Source organism: Zeus faber (assembly GCF_960531495.2).
Source record: "Zeus faber genome assembly, chromosome: 6".
NCBI lineage: Eukaryota > Metazoa > Chordata > Actinopteri > Zeiformes > Zeidae > Zeus > Zeus faber.
Genome location: NC_137201.1, coordinates 5,006,154 through 5,020,619, shown reverse-complemented (window position 1 = coordinate 5,020,619; position 14,466 = coordinate 5,006,154). Strand labels below are relative to the sequence as shown.

Sequence of the window (14,466 nt, the reverse complement as noted above, 5' to 3'; positions counted from 1 at the left end):
GAAACATGTTGCACTTTAAGTCAATAAATGCATTGGACTGGGCCACGTCATACTGCTCCATCCCATATTCGTACTGCCACATACCTAATCTGCTGAGTATGACTACGATGACGTACCGTATCAGCAAGGAGCTGTCTCCCGCTCACACACGAACCGGACATTCTACTTATTCTACTTGTTGTTGTTGTTGTTGTTGTTGTTGTTGTTGTTGTTGTTGTTGTTGTTGTTGTTGTTGTTGTTGTTGTTGTTGTTGTTGTTGTTCCTCTTCTTCTTCTTCTTCTTTCTTTCAACTGTTATTTGAGCGGCCGCGAGATCACGTGGGTTTTAACGCGCCCCGCCCCACCGGGAAGCGCCGTGTCCGGAAGTCAAAACAAATCAGGGCGAAGCTAAAAACACACTTAAAAAAATTGATTACCCGGAATAATTAACACTCTTTCACACCCTTTGATCATCGGGGAGCGTTGCTAGACCTAATATGGATGGTGAGTTTTGAAAAACGACGAGCCTATACGGTGGGGTTCGCCCTTTGAGTCCCAAACACCCACCTGCCATGACAGCTAGCTTAGCTTAGTCCAATGCAACACACACTGCCCGTAGCTGTTTTTAAAGCGGTTGTATTTTGGAGATATTATTTAATCATTCGCAAGAAAAAAACAGTTGTTTAGCAACGTACATGTCTGATTCCCTGATCTAGTCTTGCTTGGTGACAGGGACTAATGTTAGTGCTTTAGCCGGGGCTGTGCAACATGTTTTACTAGCACTGTACTAACGTCGCGTTGACGTAGACATTGTAATAATTTAGTAATAACATGTTTATTCATACATAGTTATTCATACATGTATTCATAACGAAATAGTGAATATTCGATAGAATCACATTTTTTATATTCTGTGTATTTTTGGATGATTTTTGATTGTGTATTTTTTTTATGACAATTGTCTGCACAATAATGTTCCAATCCTTACCAGGACAAATTCCTGTACTTTGCCGAATAAACTAAACAAGGTGCAGCCGTGTAATTGACATTCGATAACACACACTTATTGTTCTCCCTCTCTCCAGAAACACTCTTCCAACTGAAGGTATGCACCTCAATAAATGTCAAGATTCTCTTAACGTTCACGAAATGCAGATTAGTAGTAAAGGCAAATTAATCACCGGTCTCTCTCCCCGGTTAAACAGTTCACAGCTAAACAGCTGGAGAGGTTGGCAAAGAAGGCGGAAAAGGACTCGGAGAAGGAACAGGCCAAGGTCAAGAAGGTAAGACAGTCCTCATCTGGCAGTACTTTCTTGTACGTGTCCCCTGTCAAATTAAGTATTTGATAAACTACTGTATGTTGGTTTTTTTTTTTTTTTTTTGTTTTTTTTACCACTGAGAAGTGTGAGACACTCATAAATGCCCATACAGTAAATGGTATGTTACAGGCCATTCATCATACCTTTCACCACACAAAAAAAAACCACTGCACTGTAACCCGTTGAGTTTCTATTTCTGTATCTCTGCATAGACATAGACATCTCAGTGATATTAAAAATGCAGAATGGCACAACAAGAAATTATTGTGCAGTGAACTGCTCTAATTGATAGAAGGAAGCTTCTAAATATGAACTCTCTGTCATCATATCAAATATTGGGACTAGATAATTAAATTAGTTTGTAATGATAAGCTGTACTTCAGAGAAAATGGATTTGTTTTCCTACATGTCACACCATTTCCAAATGCTGAAACTATGCATTGATTTTTTTATAAATCATGATGACACCTTCCAGGTGGTTCCAATGTGTTTTCTGACCCCAATCTGCATAAGCATCCTAGATTGTAAACAGGCCGTATATAGACTTGATAAACCAATAAATAGTGTGTGAACGCCACAAGAGGGCAGTGCAGTTTATTTGCTCAGTTGGGGAGGACAGTCGCTACCTGAGTGTTCCCCAAATTAATTTGTCTAAATATTTTATAAGGCTATTAGGGATCTTTCTTTCAATAGTTATTGTTTATTTAATTTCTTCCCATAAAGTGTTACAACTTCTTATAATAGTCCAAAAAAAGAACACGCTACATTTAAGTGCTAATCTGGAAGATTATTTTGTTAAAAATCCCATATTTTATACTTTCTTTTTCCCTACCTTTTAACAAAAATTAGCCATTCAATGTATTTGCATTAACATGTGCATCAGTTTTTAGTGACTATAGTCCAGTCCTTAATGTTGAATGCGGGGTCACGCCCTTTACGCTTTACTTACTTTACTTACTTTACTTACTACCATTAGTCAGTCGATGGCTCAACCATTTAAGCACACGTACCATACACCTGCAGCGTTTCGAATCCAGCCTGTGGCCTGCGTGTCTCTCCACCCAACTGTGATGGAAGGTGTTAAAAGAAAAATGTAAATGGGGAAAAAAAAAAAGGAGCAAGCTGTGATTAACAAATTGGAACACAATATGTGCCGCAATGAACCTGCAGGGAAAGTAAAGTGATCTTTAGTTAAATTGTGTGCAGAATTTGAAACATTAGATGTTGTAGTCACGGTGTTATAAACCGTCCAGCGCAGTTCAGTGAACAGCAGGTACTGTGTGACCGGATGGATTTTATCATAATACAAAGTTGCATTTTTTTTAAAATAAAATTAAAAAAAAAACTACCTAAAAGCTGCCGATAATACTTATGCGAAAACCTGTAATTCTCCACTATAATGAAGTCAAATGCATTTTTTTCATTTTGTTATATCTCTATAGGTAGGTATTGACCAAATAATAGTGGGTGGCCAGTCTACTAATGGCTATGCTAGTTTAAACACTATAGTCACTATCCTCGTACTATTAGCCAATATGGCATTTTGAGCTTGTCAATAAATGCTAATGGTTATACTTAAAATCAAAGTTGAATGCTGGACCCACTGTTTGTTTGTTGGTGATGTCAACAGGCTCTGCAGCAGAAGAATGTGGAATGCGCCAGAGTTTACGCCGAGAATGCCATCCGGAAGAAGAACGAGGGCCTTAATTGGCTGCGTATGGCATCCAGAGTAGACGCTGTAGCCTCTAAAGTCCAAACAGCTGTCACCATGAAAGGGGTAAGTCATTGGTTGTCCAGTTTGTGCTACATGCCCCCTGCCAACACACTATGGGTCTATGCATCTTTACACACCTCGTCCAAACAGAGCCCACCTGAAGAGGGTTAACTTAAACAAATGGATAGATTGCCCTAGGACCAGGCAGATACATTTATATTATTGTTTTGTGTTTTGCTTCTTTTTAATTTTTATAAAATTGTATTAAATTGTTTTTAACTCATTTATTTATTTATTTATATATGTGGCAGTTTCTCCTACCACGCGCCCCCCAAGTGGCGTGTTCAGGGCCCTCCGGCACAGAGACACAGAAGACGGGGATGTAAACACCAGTTTATTGTAGAGAGTTGGCCAGCTGGAATTAGCGAGGGGCAGATAGAAACATGTCATGACAGGGCTCCTATCCTCAGTGTGTGTGGGGATGGCGGTTTTAACCTGTTGCTCATTAGACCAACCAACAAGCAACAGGTACGCAGCCACTCTGATCCTGGGCTCCAATTACCTAGACCCAGGTCAGATGTGGCTGCTCAAACCACACCATCCCCACACCACAGTCATGTTTCACAATTGAGATATTTAGGCCTACTTAGTTCTCATAATTGAGTTACAAATAAAAGCAGTGTAAACAGTACTCTGCAAGACTGCAATGGGGAAATGACATTTTGATTGTGTAAAGTGGGGTGGTGGGACCAGCTAAGGAGAGGGTTTAACCCCCTTCTCCCTTTAACAGGTGACCAAGAGCATGACCCAGGTGACCAAAGCCTTGGACAAGGCTCTGGGTTCCATGGACCTTCAGAAGGTTTCTGCTGTCATGGACAAGTTTGAAACCCAGGTCCAGAATCTGGATGTCCACACCTCGGTGAGTGGCCTTCCGGCACAGTTGCATGTGTGCATGCATTTTATCTGGATTAATTGTCCTGTTATGTGACCACACGCGACCATTAACGAAATCACACACATTTCAACATCCTCTCGCTGATCAATGTCCATATTGTGTAAGATGCCTGTACTGTTTTCCATCGCCGCCTGGAGAGTGATCAGGCCAAAATCTTTTATTGTTCCTCCTGTCAGTAGAGCAAGATCATGAATTTAAGGCTTCATAAGTTTTAATTCACTAACTGCTCCATGTGATCTTTCTGGTGAACTTAAGAGAACATGTTCTTATTCTTTATCTTTAATGTTTCTCACAACACTGCTCACTCTCCCCAATAAAATCATATTTTTAACCATTTGAGACACAGGGCCTATGATCTCCGTACAATCCCCAGGCTCAATCACTGTGCAATAAACCCGTAACACTGAACACTCTATGTACATACAAATTCAAAATTATATATTTGGGAGTCTAAACAGTTTTTATCATAATGTCATTGTCAGTATAAACCTAAACACGTTGTGTATATACTGCACATTGTATACATGCATATAATGTCATATCCACATACCTCATGTACATAAAGTAACCTCTTAATCATTCCATATTTATTCCAGCATTTTGCACTCTGCACCATTGCACTATTGCTTTCCTGCTACAATTTCACTGCTGTCGTTTTTATATATATTTGTATATAGTAGTTACATTTTTATGTTTAGCTTGTCTTCTTTGTTTTAGCTGTATGTGTATGTTCATTGAGAGTAAGGAAAATAACTGAGTCAAATTCCTTTCATGTATGTGAACATACTTGGCAAATAAAGCTGATTCTGGTTATAGAAATATAACACATTTGAAATGAAATGAAATGACTTTGAATTGAATGAAATGTAAGCTGTAGGTAAAGTAAGTCATTTAAGCAAAGGTACAGCTAATATTGCGAAGCTAGCATGATGGTACCACATCCCGGAAAGTATCAAATTAAGGTCTTTTGAAACTAGCTAAGTAAGATTTAACTCACTGTCTACCAAGCAACCTGAAAGGTCTCCTAATATAATTGTATTCTTGACGAGAATCAAGGACTTGTTAGCAAACCTCCTTCTCCTCCTCTTTTTCTTTCTCTTTCTTCTTCTCCTTCTTCTCTCACTCTTCCCTCCACACCAGGTGATGGAGGACTCCATGAGCTCGGCCACCACGCTGACCACGCCGCAGGAGCAGGTGGACAGCCTGATCCACCAGATAGCTGAGGAGAGTGGCCTGGAGGTGATGGACCAGCTGAGTCAGCTGCCGGCCGGGGCCACCTCCCTGGGCGGAGAGAGCTCACGCCAGGAGAAGGACGACCAGCTTTCCCGACGGTACTTTCTCTCTCTCTCTCTCTCTCTGTTCTCTCTCTTTCTCACAGTCATTGTGGACGAGAAGCTGAAGCGTCTCATCCGTGTGACGGCAGTGTGAGCTCCTTTCGCTGTTCAAGGCTGATGTTCTTGTGTTTGACGTACATGGGCCAGACGTGACCGTCAAACAGACCGGGCGGGTCTGGCACAGTGTAGTTAGTTTATTCCGTTTATTCCGATAAACGTTGAAGTTCTTGGGCCTAATTCTCAAACTCAAACTCTTCCTCTCTCTTCTCTCAAATTCTTCTTCTTAGTTTTGTTCTTGAGAAAAGAACATGAGCAAAGCCAGCGTTGGATTCTGGAAACTTAGGATTTGCATGTCCATTCATGTTGGTTTGCACTGGTGGACTCCCTGACAACACCACGAACAGCAGGCAGATTTGAGGGAGGCAGAAAAGCCATGGTGACAATACCCGAGAAGAGAAGAGAATCATCACACTCCGTGAACATATGTGTGTTTCACAATCGGTCAGGAAATCTGTCCTAACTGCCCAAAAAGATCTCTGTTTCTCACAAGTCAAGTCTAAATGTATAGCCCATAATCACAGTGCAGTCTCAAAGGGCTTCACAGGCCCACATGCCCCAACTGGGCAAGGAAAAACTCCCGGAAAACCCCTCGGGGGGAGTCTTTGAGGAGGGGCCACAGAAGGACGAATCCTCCTTCCAAGATGACCAGGCTGCAGTGGATGCAGAGTGGGCAGCATTAATAATATAATAAATCATTAATAATAAATCATAGGTTCATTTACTTCTATACTATGCAACGTTAAAGCCAGACGTTATGAGAGTTTATTTTGCTGGTGCATAGTGCCGCAGGTAGACGCTTCCAGAAGGGAAGTGATCATCATCAGGTCCGGTCCAGGTTGGTCGGAATAGTGGTTGGGGCGGTCGCTGATAGGGGAGCTCCGGGTCTGTCCTAACCTGTCAGCAGTTCCCAGCAGACGGGAAGCGGGTACAGACAAGCGTTTGTCCAGGGTGTAGTGATGTGTTGGGAACACTAGAGCCCTGTGTTGTGAGTGGGTGATAATCAAAGCTTCAGATAAGCACAAGACATGGTGATAAATTTGGTCTGTAATTTAGCAACAAGCACTTTATCCATCAAGATTACAATAAGTCATAATAATTTACTGTATTTTGTTTTATTATTATAGAATATATATATATTTTTATTTTATTTTTATTTTTATTTTTTGTGCGTTTTGATAGATGACAAGGATTCAAAACATTCATATTTTCATCTGTGTTTTTAGGTTGGCTGCCCTTCGGAACTGAGGAGCTCCCGGGGGTAGAAAACTACAAGTGGTCGGGTTTGAAACGACCAATCTGGGAGACAGACAAACATAAAGATGGCAACTGTGTGTGTGTGTGTGTGTGTGTGTGTGTGTGTGTGTGTGTGTGTGTGTGTGTGTGTGTGTGTGTGTGTGTGTGTGTGTGTGTGTGTGTGTGTGTGTGATTCAATCGAACTGTTCCCACTGTGAGGACTTAATGAGCCTATTGATTACTTTCCTCCCGGTCTATAAATATACACTCACACACCGGCCAAGAACAACACCTGAGATGCCCACCAATCTCTCTCTTTCTCACTGACTCTCCCTTTCTCTCTCCCTCTTTCCTCTGTCATCTTCCTTTCGCAACTCAATCCCACTCCTCTCACCATTCGTCTTTCCAATGTCCCGTTTGTGGCTTATTTTACCTCCCGAGCTATTCTCCACCTTTTCCTCTTGTTTTTGACTCTCCCTCCCTCCTCCTCCCCCATTCGTTTTCCTGGCTCATTAACACATCTGCTCCCTTCCCGCCCACCCGCCGCAATATTTAGCGGTTTCACTCACACACAATCAGATGTATTCTTTGTACAAAAATACTTTTTTTTTTTTTTTTTGCATAATGTACAATGAAAATAATGCCTAACAATGAGAGTTTTAAAAATTCTACATATTAATGGAATGGGAGTTTGGTCCTGGTTGATGTTTGCGTTGGTTGGGGGGGGGCTTATGCTTGTTTTTTTTTGTTTGTTTGTTTTTCGTCCATGTTTGGCAGGCTCTCTCTCGCTCTCTTTTCATCCTCCTTTCTGGCAGATGGTATTTCTGGTATGAATAGGAAATTCCCCTCGTAGAACCTGTTCTGATTCTGTCTCGCCACCAAGGTGTCAAATACAAGAACGGGGCGGGTCAGGGAAGGGGGGAGTTTCTGGTGACAGTTGATGACATTATCCGTAAGGTTTTATGTTCGATTGGCTTGTTTGTTCTCTTTTTTTGCACTCACATACACTATACACTTGCACAATACATAATTCACTCAAGACATCAACACCTTGTGGCGTTTCTCCGCTAAAACAAAAGTCTCCGCTGTTGGTTTGTTAAAGAAATTAGTTTTTATTCAGTTGTTTCTTTTTCTTTTCGCCACATTATTATTACTATTTTTATATATTTTTTTTATTTGATTTTTCTGCTCTCCACATCGTATGCCTTATTGGGGATGCAGGTGCTTGCATAGATGCTTCCCCCTCCAGTGCCTGAAGAGCAGTGGTTTAGGCGGTTGAGAGAAAGCCAGCGGCAAAACACAACGTCCGTTATTTTGGCACGTCACCATGGAGACAGACTACAGCTATCTCGTCCCCCCGACTTTGATCCACGCTTTCTCAAAGAGCCACTGCCAAGTTGGGAGTCCATATGCTCCTCTTACCCTTGGAGGCCCATTCTGATTGCTTTCTACTCTGTAGTCACCAGAGGAGCGTTTTGTGGAGGCTGTTTCTTTTGTGTTGAGCTCGCTCGCGGCACCACCCTGCGACTGGTTTCAGAGCATCCGGAGTCATTGTTGAAGCCTCCAACAGGGACTTCCTCCTCCCCGCACACAAACCCTTATCTTTCCCATCTCAAAATTTGGTAATCGTCTGCATTATGGGTTATGAAACCAATTTGGCTTGATTGCAAAACTTGCCGGAAATGTTTTGGGGATAATGCATTAGGGGGGGTTGCTGCAAGATTGTTTGCGACAATAGCAAGGTCGAAGTAATATGTAGGAAGCTCCAAACGAATGAGGCAGTTTTTGTTTTTGTTTGTTCTCTTTGCTACAGTATTGCGAGTTGGACGACTTGTTGAATGTCCTTTGTCATAAGAACCTCAAACTATATCATTTTCAAAGTGAAGCACCTCTTTTGGCCCTTTGTTTATACCGATGGTGATATGGATAAGCCAATGGGAATCGAATGTCTACTGTATGACAGAGAAGCCTCCCGCTTGAGACTGGGTGTTTTTCCTTTCGTTGAAGCATGGAAATGGTTATTTATACTCAAAGAATCACAGACTTCTCAGTTCTTTTGTTTTTATATATATTTATCTTGTAAAAAAAACCCATACAATAAAATTTCCCTCCCATGTAATTTCATTCGACTCTTATTTTTCTTTTTTAAATTGTCAACGAACCGCAAGACTCAGCATATAAATAATGTGATAATGATATTAGATTTCATCTACACTCTAACAATATGTCACTTATCAAGGAGCAAAGGATACTTTTGCATAACTTCCATTTCCTTGCACCAGCTGGGATAGTGCAACTCCATGTTAACTCTGTGGATTGATGTTATTTATTTATTTATTTATATTAAGGTATTTTTTCTATCTTCATCTCACTAATCCCTTTCTTGACTTGCATTGTTTTTGTGCTCCCCTCCGGTCCCTGCTTCCCACAGTCGACGGACCGGCGCGCACCGGCAACTGCCGGTGCTCCATGCTGCTTCTACTATAGTGTTGGGTCGTTCATGGATGATCTGATTGTTGATTGTTTTTCGTTTTATGTCTTTGTTTCTTTAAGTTGCTGTCTCCTCTACTGTTTTGTTCCCAATCACACTGGTACCATGAAACCGCCCCTTTCTCACGTGTTCGTGACGGCAAACGTGACAAAGGGCTTTTCTCCTGGCAATGGGAAAGGTGTCAATCGCCTATTTTTAGCGGGTTGACCCGCTAATTTTGGTGTGAAAACGGGATTGCGGGGTCATTTGACCCAGAACTGAGACCCAGGTTTTTCCTTTCACACATTATTAATTGTTTATGGGCAGAAATCGATGACTTTGTTATTTCTCCTTCCTTGCTGTAAACGAGAATCAATCAACTAAAATCCGGTTTATTTTGTATTTAGATCATTTAGCTATCGAGATCTCTGGTTTAAAAAGCCGGCCATTCTGGTCCGAGCCTTTGTTTTGGAAACAAGGTGCCAAACCAAGACGGGTGTTTTAATACATGAGGTATATATTATATAAGATATGAGGGGCGCTGTTTGTCTTTTTTGTAGATCTTCCATCTGTAAAGGGTCAGATAACTTTGTACATAGCAGGGTGAGAGGGTGACCTGTTTCAAAGAGGTTGGTATTGGTATGATATGCCAGGGTGGAGTTAAGCAATACTTCCAACAGGTAACAAGTATGTAAAACTTTTTTTAATTTGTCAAAAAAGGCACGGCTCTGCCTCACAGTCATGTGAGAAGAGTTGCACCAGCAAAGGGTTACACAGAGCACTGACGTACACAGAAGACCAACACAGTACAGTTGGTGATTATCGAACACGTGATACACACAGGCCATGATTTCAAATTTCATAGGCAGACCATCAGATGGTTAGGTAACATGGGGAGATTATATCACCCCATAGGACAACTATAACCAGAAATAAATAAAAAAAGATGCCTAAGCAAGCACAGCGGCCTTTTGCAAATGGCTCCTGGATACAGCCACAGCAGTAGCCTATCAGATTTCACAGTAGTATTCACTGCTGTGTATGACAAACAGCTTACTTGTCAGCTGGATGCAACTGGATATCCAATGTGAGTGAGAGTGACTCTGCTGAACTCTGCAATGTGTTCCGGAAACTATTATTGAGCGCGGCCATGTCCTGGAAGTGGGTAAAACTAATAACCAAACACTTACACGTTACACATGTATACACAAACAGCAGCACTGTGCAGACTTGTATGAGCACACAGAATTGGATAAGTTGTGTTGTAGGTCAAATTTGGACAGTAAAAAAATATATTAACACAATATATAATATTTAATATAGATTGATGTATTCATATTTTTGAATAAAATATGATCATATATTTAAAATATATTATGTAAATAATATGATGTAATATTATATTAATTGATATGATAGTATATGTATTTGTTGCCATTATATAAAAGCCCTATAGTCTTGGTAGGAAATTTTTTTTCTTGAGTTATTAAACATAAAGGTAGAAACATGAAATTGCACACTAAAAAAAACAAAATGGCCCTGGGGAATTATTCGTGTGTGTGTGTGTGTGTGTGTGTGTGTGTGTGTGTGTGTGTGTGTGTGTGTGTGTGTGTGTGTGTGTGTGTGTGTGTGTGTGTGTGTGTGTGTGTGTGTGTGGGTGGGTGTATGTGTGTGTGTGTGTGTGTGTGTGTGTGTGTGTGTGTGTGTGTGTGTGTGTGTGTGTGTGTGGGTGGTGGTGGTGGTGGTGGTGGTGGGTAACTCCTGGCCGCCTCCTTTCGGAACCAAACCGTGGTGTTTCCCCTCCGTTATCACGAGACGCAGAGCCCCCACCCCAGCCCGCCATGCTGCGTTCACCGACCCTCGGAAATCAGTAATTCCGAGTCGTAATCCTTCACTTCCGATCTTAAGTGTGTGCCATTGCCTCTGTTCTGGAAGACGTGGACATGGCGTTTGTTTGCCAAGCGTAGGTTGTATGAGCCTGCTAACACGATTTGATATCCACCGAGTATTTCGCATACAGCGTGGCCTGCCCCGCCCACCTACCCTCCACCAACAACACAAACGAAATTCGGAGGCAATTGAGGGCAGCGATAATAGATTTCCCCCTCGCATGTGACGCTGGCGTTTATTGGTCGAGGGGCGCGGAGGGTTAAATCTGTCGGCTGCTCTGATTGGATTAGGGGGGGGTGGACGCAAACGCAGTTCGGGGGGGGGGGTTGTGCCGCGACGGTCGGAGCTGTCATCACGACGAGACAATAAAAGCGGAAACCACCGGGCTTCCGTTCACCGAGACCGACATTTCTGACGAGCGACGATTAACTGTGACGGTGTTTAGTTGTTCCTGGGCGGGGAGGAGGGCACGTCGAACTCAGGTCGCATGGGGCGGGGTGATGTTTAGGTTCCGGTATAAAGCGAGCGAGAAAATGGGAACCGGGCGGAATGTGGAACCGGCTGCCGACGCGGTTGCTTTGCGTCGGAGAAAATGACAAGTTGGCCCGCCTGTTGTAACGGGGCGGCGGCGTAGACCGTCTCTCGGGAGGCCACTGGCGGGTCCGCCAGCACGATGAGGACGCTATTTGCATTCTGCTGCCTCTTCTTCGTCGCCAGGGGAGCGGACCGGACCACGACGGGCAGGTCCCTGGCGAGCGACAGCGGCAACGACACGAACGTGACGGCCGACAGCGGCAGAAGGTATATCAAAATCGGGGACGGGTCTTCGCAGGAATTCGAGTTTCCTGAGAACACCAACGGGGTGATCGTCATCTCCAGTCGCTACCGGAGCGCCGCCGCGATCAGGAAAGGCCGCGAGAGCTGGAAGCAGACGGTAAGGGTCCGATCCCTCGACCCGGAGGTCCTGTCCATCCTGAATGTTACCGACAGCGGCCACGCAGGGCCCCTAAGGAGTTATATCATCAGCATCCGCTCCGGTTTGCCAGGCACGGCGCAGTTACAGATCCAACTCCTGGACTTGGATCAGAACTCAGTGCCGGTTCTGATCGAGGAGAGGACCGACTACTCCATCAAGGTGGCTCCGGGCAGCGACGATCCCGCCACCCGACTGATCCAGTCGGGGGGGCTTTCCCACTTCACCGAGAACCCTGTGCTGTTTGCCTTGCTGCCCCTCATCTTCATCAACAAGTGTGCCTTCGGGTGCAAGGTGGAGGTGGAGGTCCTGAGGGGTCTCCTGAAGAGGCCGGTGCCGCTGCTCCTCGGGGTGGTGGCTCAGTTCCTGGTGATGCCCCTGTATGCGTATTGTTTGTCCAGGCTGGTCTCGCTGCCCAAGGCCCTCTCACTGGGCCTGGTGATCACCTGCTCTGCCCCAGGGGGCGGAGGGGGTTACCTCTACAGCCTGCTGCTCGGCGGTGACGTCACCTTGGCCATCTCCATGACTCTGGTGTCCACGGTAGTGGCGGCAGCCGCCATGCCCCTTTCATCCGCCCTCTATGGCCAGCTTCTAGGTGTGCACGCCGCACTGCACGTGCCCTTCGTTAAGATCCTGGGGACACTTCTCTTCATCGCCATCCCCATCTCACTGGGCATGCTGGTCAAGCTGCGGCTGCCGGCCCTCACCCGAGTCCTGCTGGCACTCATCCGTCCCTTCAGCTTTGTGCTCATCGTTGGTGGCATCTTCATGGCCTACCGGATGGGCGCGTCCATCCTGGCCAACGTCCGGCCCCAGATCGTGGCGGCCGGCGTGACGGTGCCCCTGTTTGGCCTGGCGGTCGGGGCAGGCCTGGCCAAGCTGGCCGCGCTGGCCGTGCCACAGAGGAAGACGGTCAGCATCGAAGTGGGCGTCCAGAACAGCCTGCTGGCGCTCGCCGTCATGCAGCTGTCATTCCAGCGGACCGAGGCGGACTTCGCGTCCCAGGCACCGTTCATCGTGGCACTCAGCAGCACCTCTGAGATGTTGCTCATAGTTCTCGCTCACTTTGCCCACCGGAAGTTCTGTGGACCCCCGGCCCCCAGGACTGACACCTGATTGTAGATCCTGGTTTTGTTTTTCTTTTGTTGATCTGAAAAAAAAAAGGTACTGCTCCCATGAATCCCTCTCCCTGAACCTGTGGAAAGGATGTTGTCCCATAATCTTGGACTGTCCATCCGATGAAGTAAGGCGACACATGCAATCAACAGTCCAGTCATCACTGGTGTTTACAGTGATGGGACTCTTTTGGGGGCGGGGTGTGGTTTGTTGTCATATAAAACCAAAGGCCTTTTACCCCTCTAAGAAGAACGTGTTTTGTTCTTTTACAATATGTTTTTCTTTTCTTTTTTTAACAGATTGTACTGTGAGGTACTTGATGTATATAAGCAGACATAGGAAGAGAAATACTTATAAAAAGAAAAGATATTTTTCTACCAGATTTCTTTTTTTTTTTTGTAAATGATAAAAAAAGAAAATACAAACATTCATTTGTATCATGTTTACAAAAAGGTCCAAGTGTCTTAGGAACGGGAATGATTTTGAAAAGCGGGATTGTGTTTTGCTTTGTTTTGGGTTTTTTTTAAATGACGGGATTATCATGGATGTTTTTTTGAAAGTAATTGCTACTGATTGTGTTTCTTGGATCTAGGAATCCATGTACTTGAACGGCAAATGAAAAGAAAATGAGGAAAAAAATAAATAAAGGAATGCATTGAGCGAAGCAGTATTCATGTTTCAAATTAGTGTGTTTGGGAAATAAAGCAACCGAACCAGGTACATATACGTGAGGCATTTGTTTTGGTAAGATTTGGAGCATTTCACTGCAGATGATTTGCAAAAAAAAAAAAAAAGCTTAACAGTCCAAAAAAATGGTGAGTAATAATAAAATTGAACAAAAAGTGAAGTAAAAATAGTCAAACAATGACAAATACTCCAAAAAATAAAACAACTCAGTTATTAAAAGAAATGCAATACTATGCCCAGGATAATTTTATGGGTATATTATAATGTATACCGTATACATTATAAATTATTATTACAATTTACTAACTAGTTTAGTACAGTATGTGCAGTGTAATACCACATGTTTGTAATTGACAAAAAGTTGGGGGACGGAACTGTTCTCTGGGGGTGTGACCCCTATGGCAATTGAGTTTTAGTGTCTGTTGGACCAGGTTATTTTGCATTTGAAGGCTACGTTGTACATTTTGTCTACTGTAACTGATCCAAGAACTGGATCAAGCCTTTCTTTGAAAAGCCTAAGGACGACTTGTTGAACACTTAAAAAAAAAGGATTAAGGAGTTTTTATGAAGGCATTGAATAGAATTTGTGGCCATACACTGTGTTGATTGTTTTTTGTGCCTGTGAATGTCCTCAGGTCTGAAGGAGGCAAGGAAAGAGGGCGGGGCCATGTGATTTATTTTCATTCTTTTTTTTTTTTTTTTTTACACGGAGGCATTCTAATTACTCTGTTTTCTGT

The 14,466-nt window shown here is 43.5% G+C and overlaps 2 protein-coding genes across 2 annotated transcripts; both read left to right on the top strand.

Annotated features, from left to right (window-relative positions):
- Positions 1-355: 355 nt before the first annotated feature.
- chmp1a (charged multivesicular body protein 1A) lies at positions 356-8,717 on the top strand. The gene is made up of 7 exons (XM_080001841.1): positions 356-482; positions 1,064-1,083; positions 1,184-1,261; positions 2,928-3,074; positions 3,802-3,930; positions 5,107-5,297; positions 6,584-8,717. Exons 1-7 carry the CDS (start codon positions 476-478, stop codon positions 6,603-6,605), a joined length of 594 nt encoding a protein of 197 aa, XP_079857967.1. The 5' UTR covers positions 356-475; the 3' UTR covers positions 6,606-8,717.
- A 2,743-nt stretch (positions 8,718-11,460) lies between these two features.
- Positions 11,461-13,712, top strand: slc10a3 (solute carrier family 10 member 3). Its single transcript, XM_080002172.1, has one exon. It carries the CDS (start codon positions 11,627-11,629, stop codon positions 13,040-13,042), a length of 1,416 nt encoding a protein of 471 aa, XP_079858298.1. The 5' UTR covers positions 11,461-11,626; the 3' UTR covers positions 13,043-13,712.
- The last annotated feature ends 754 nt before the right edge of the window (positions 13,713-14,466 follow it).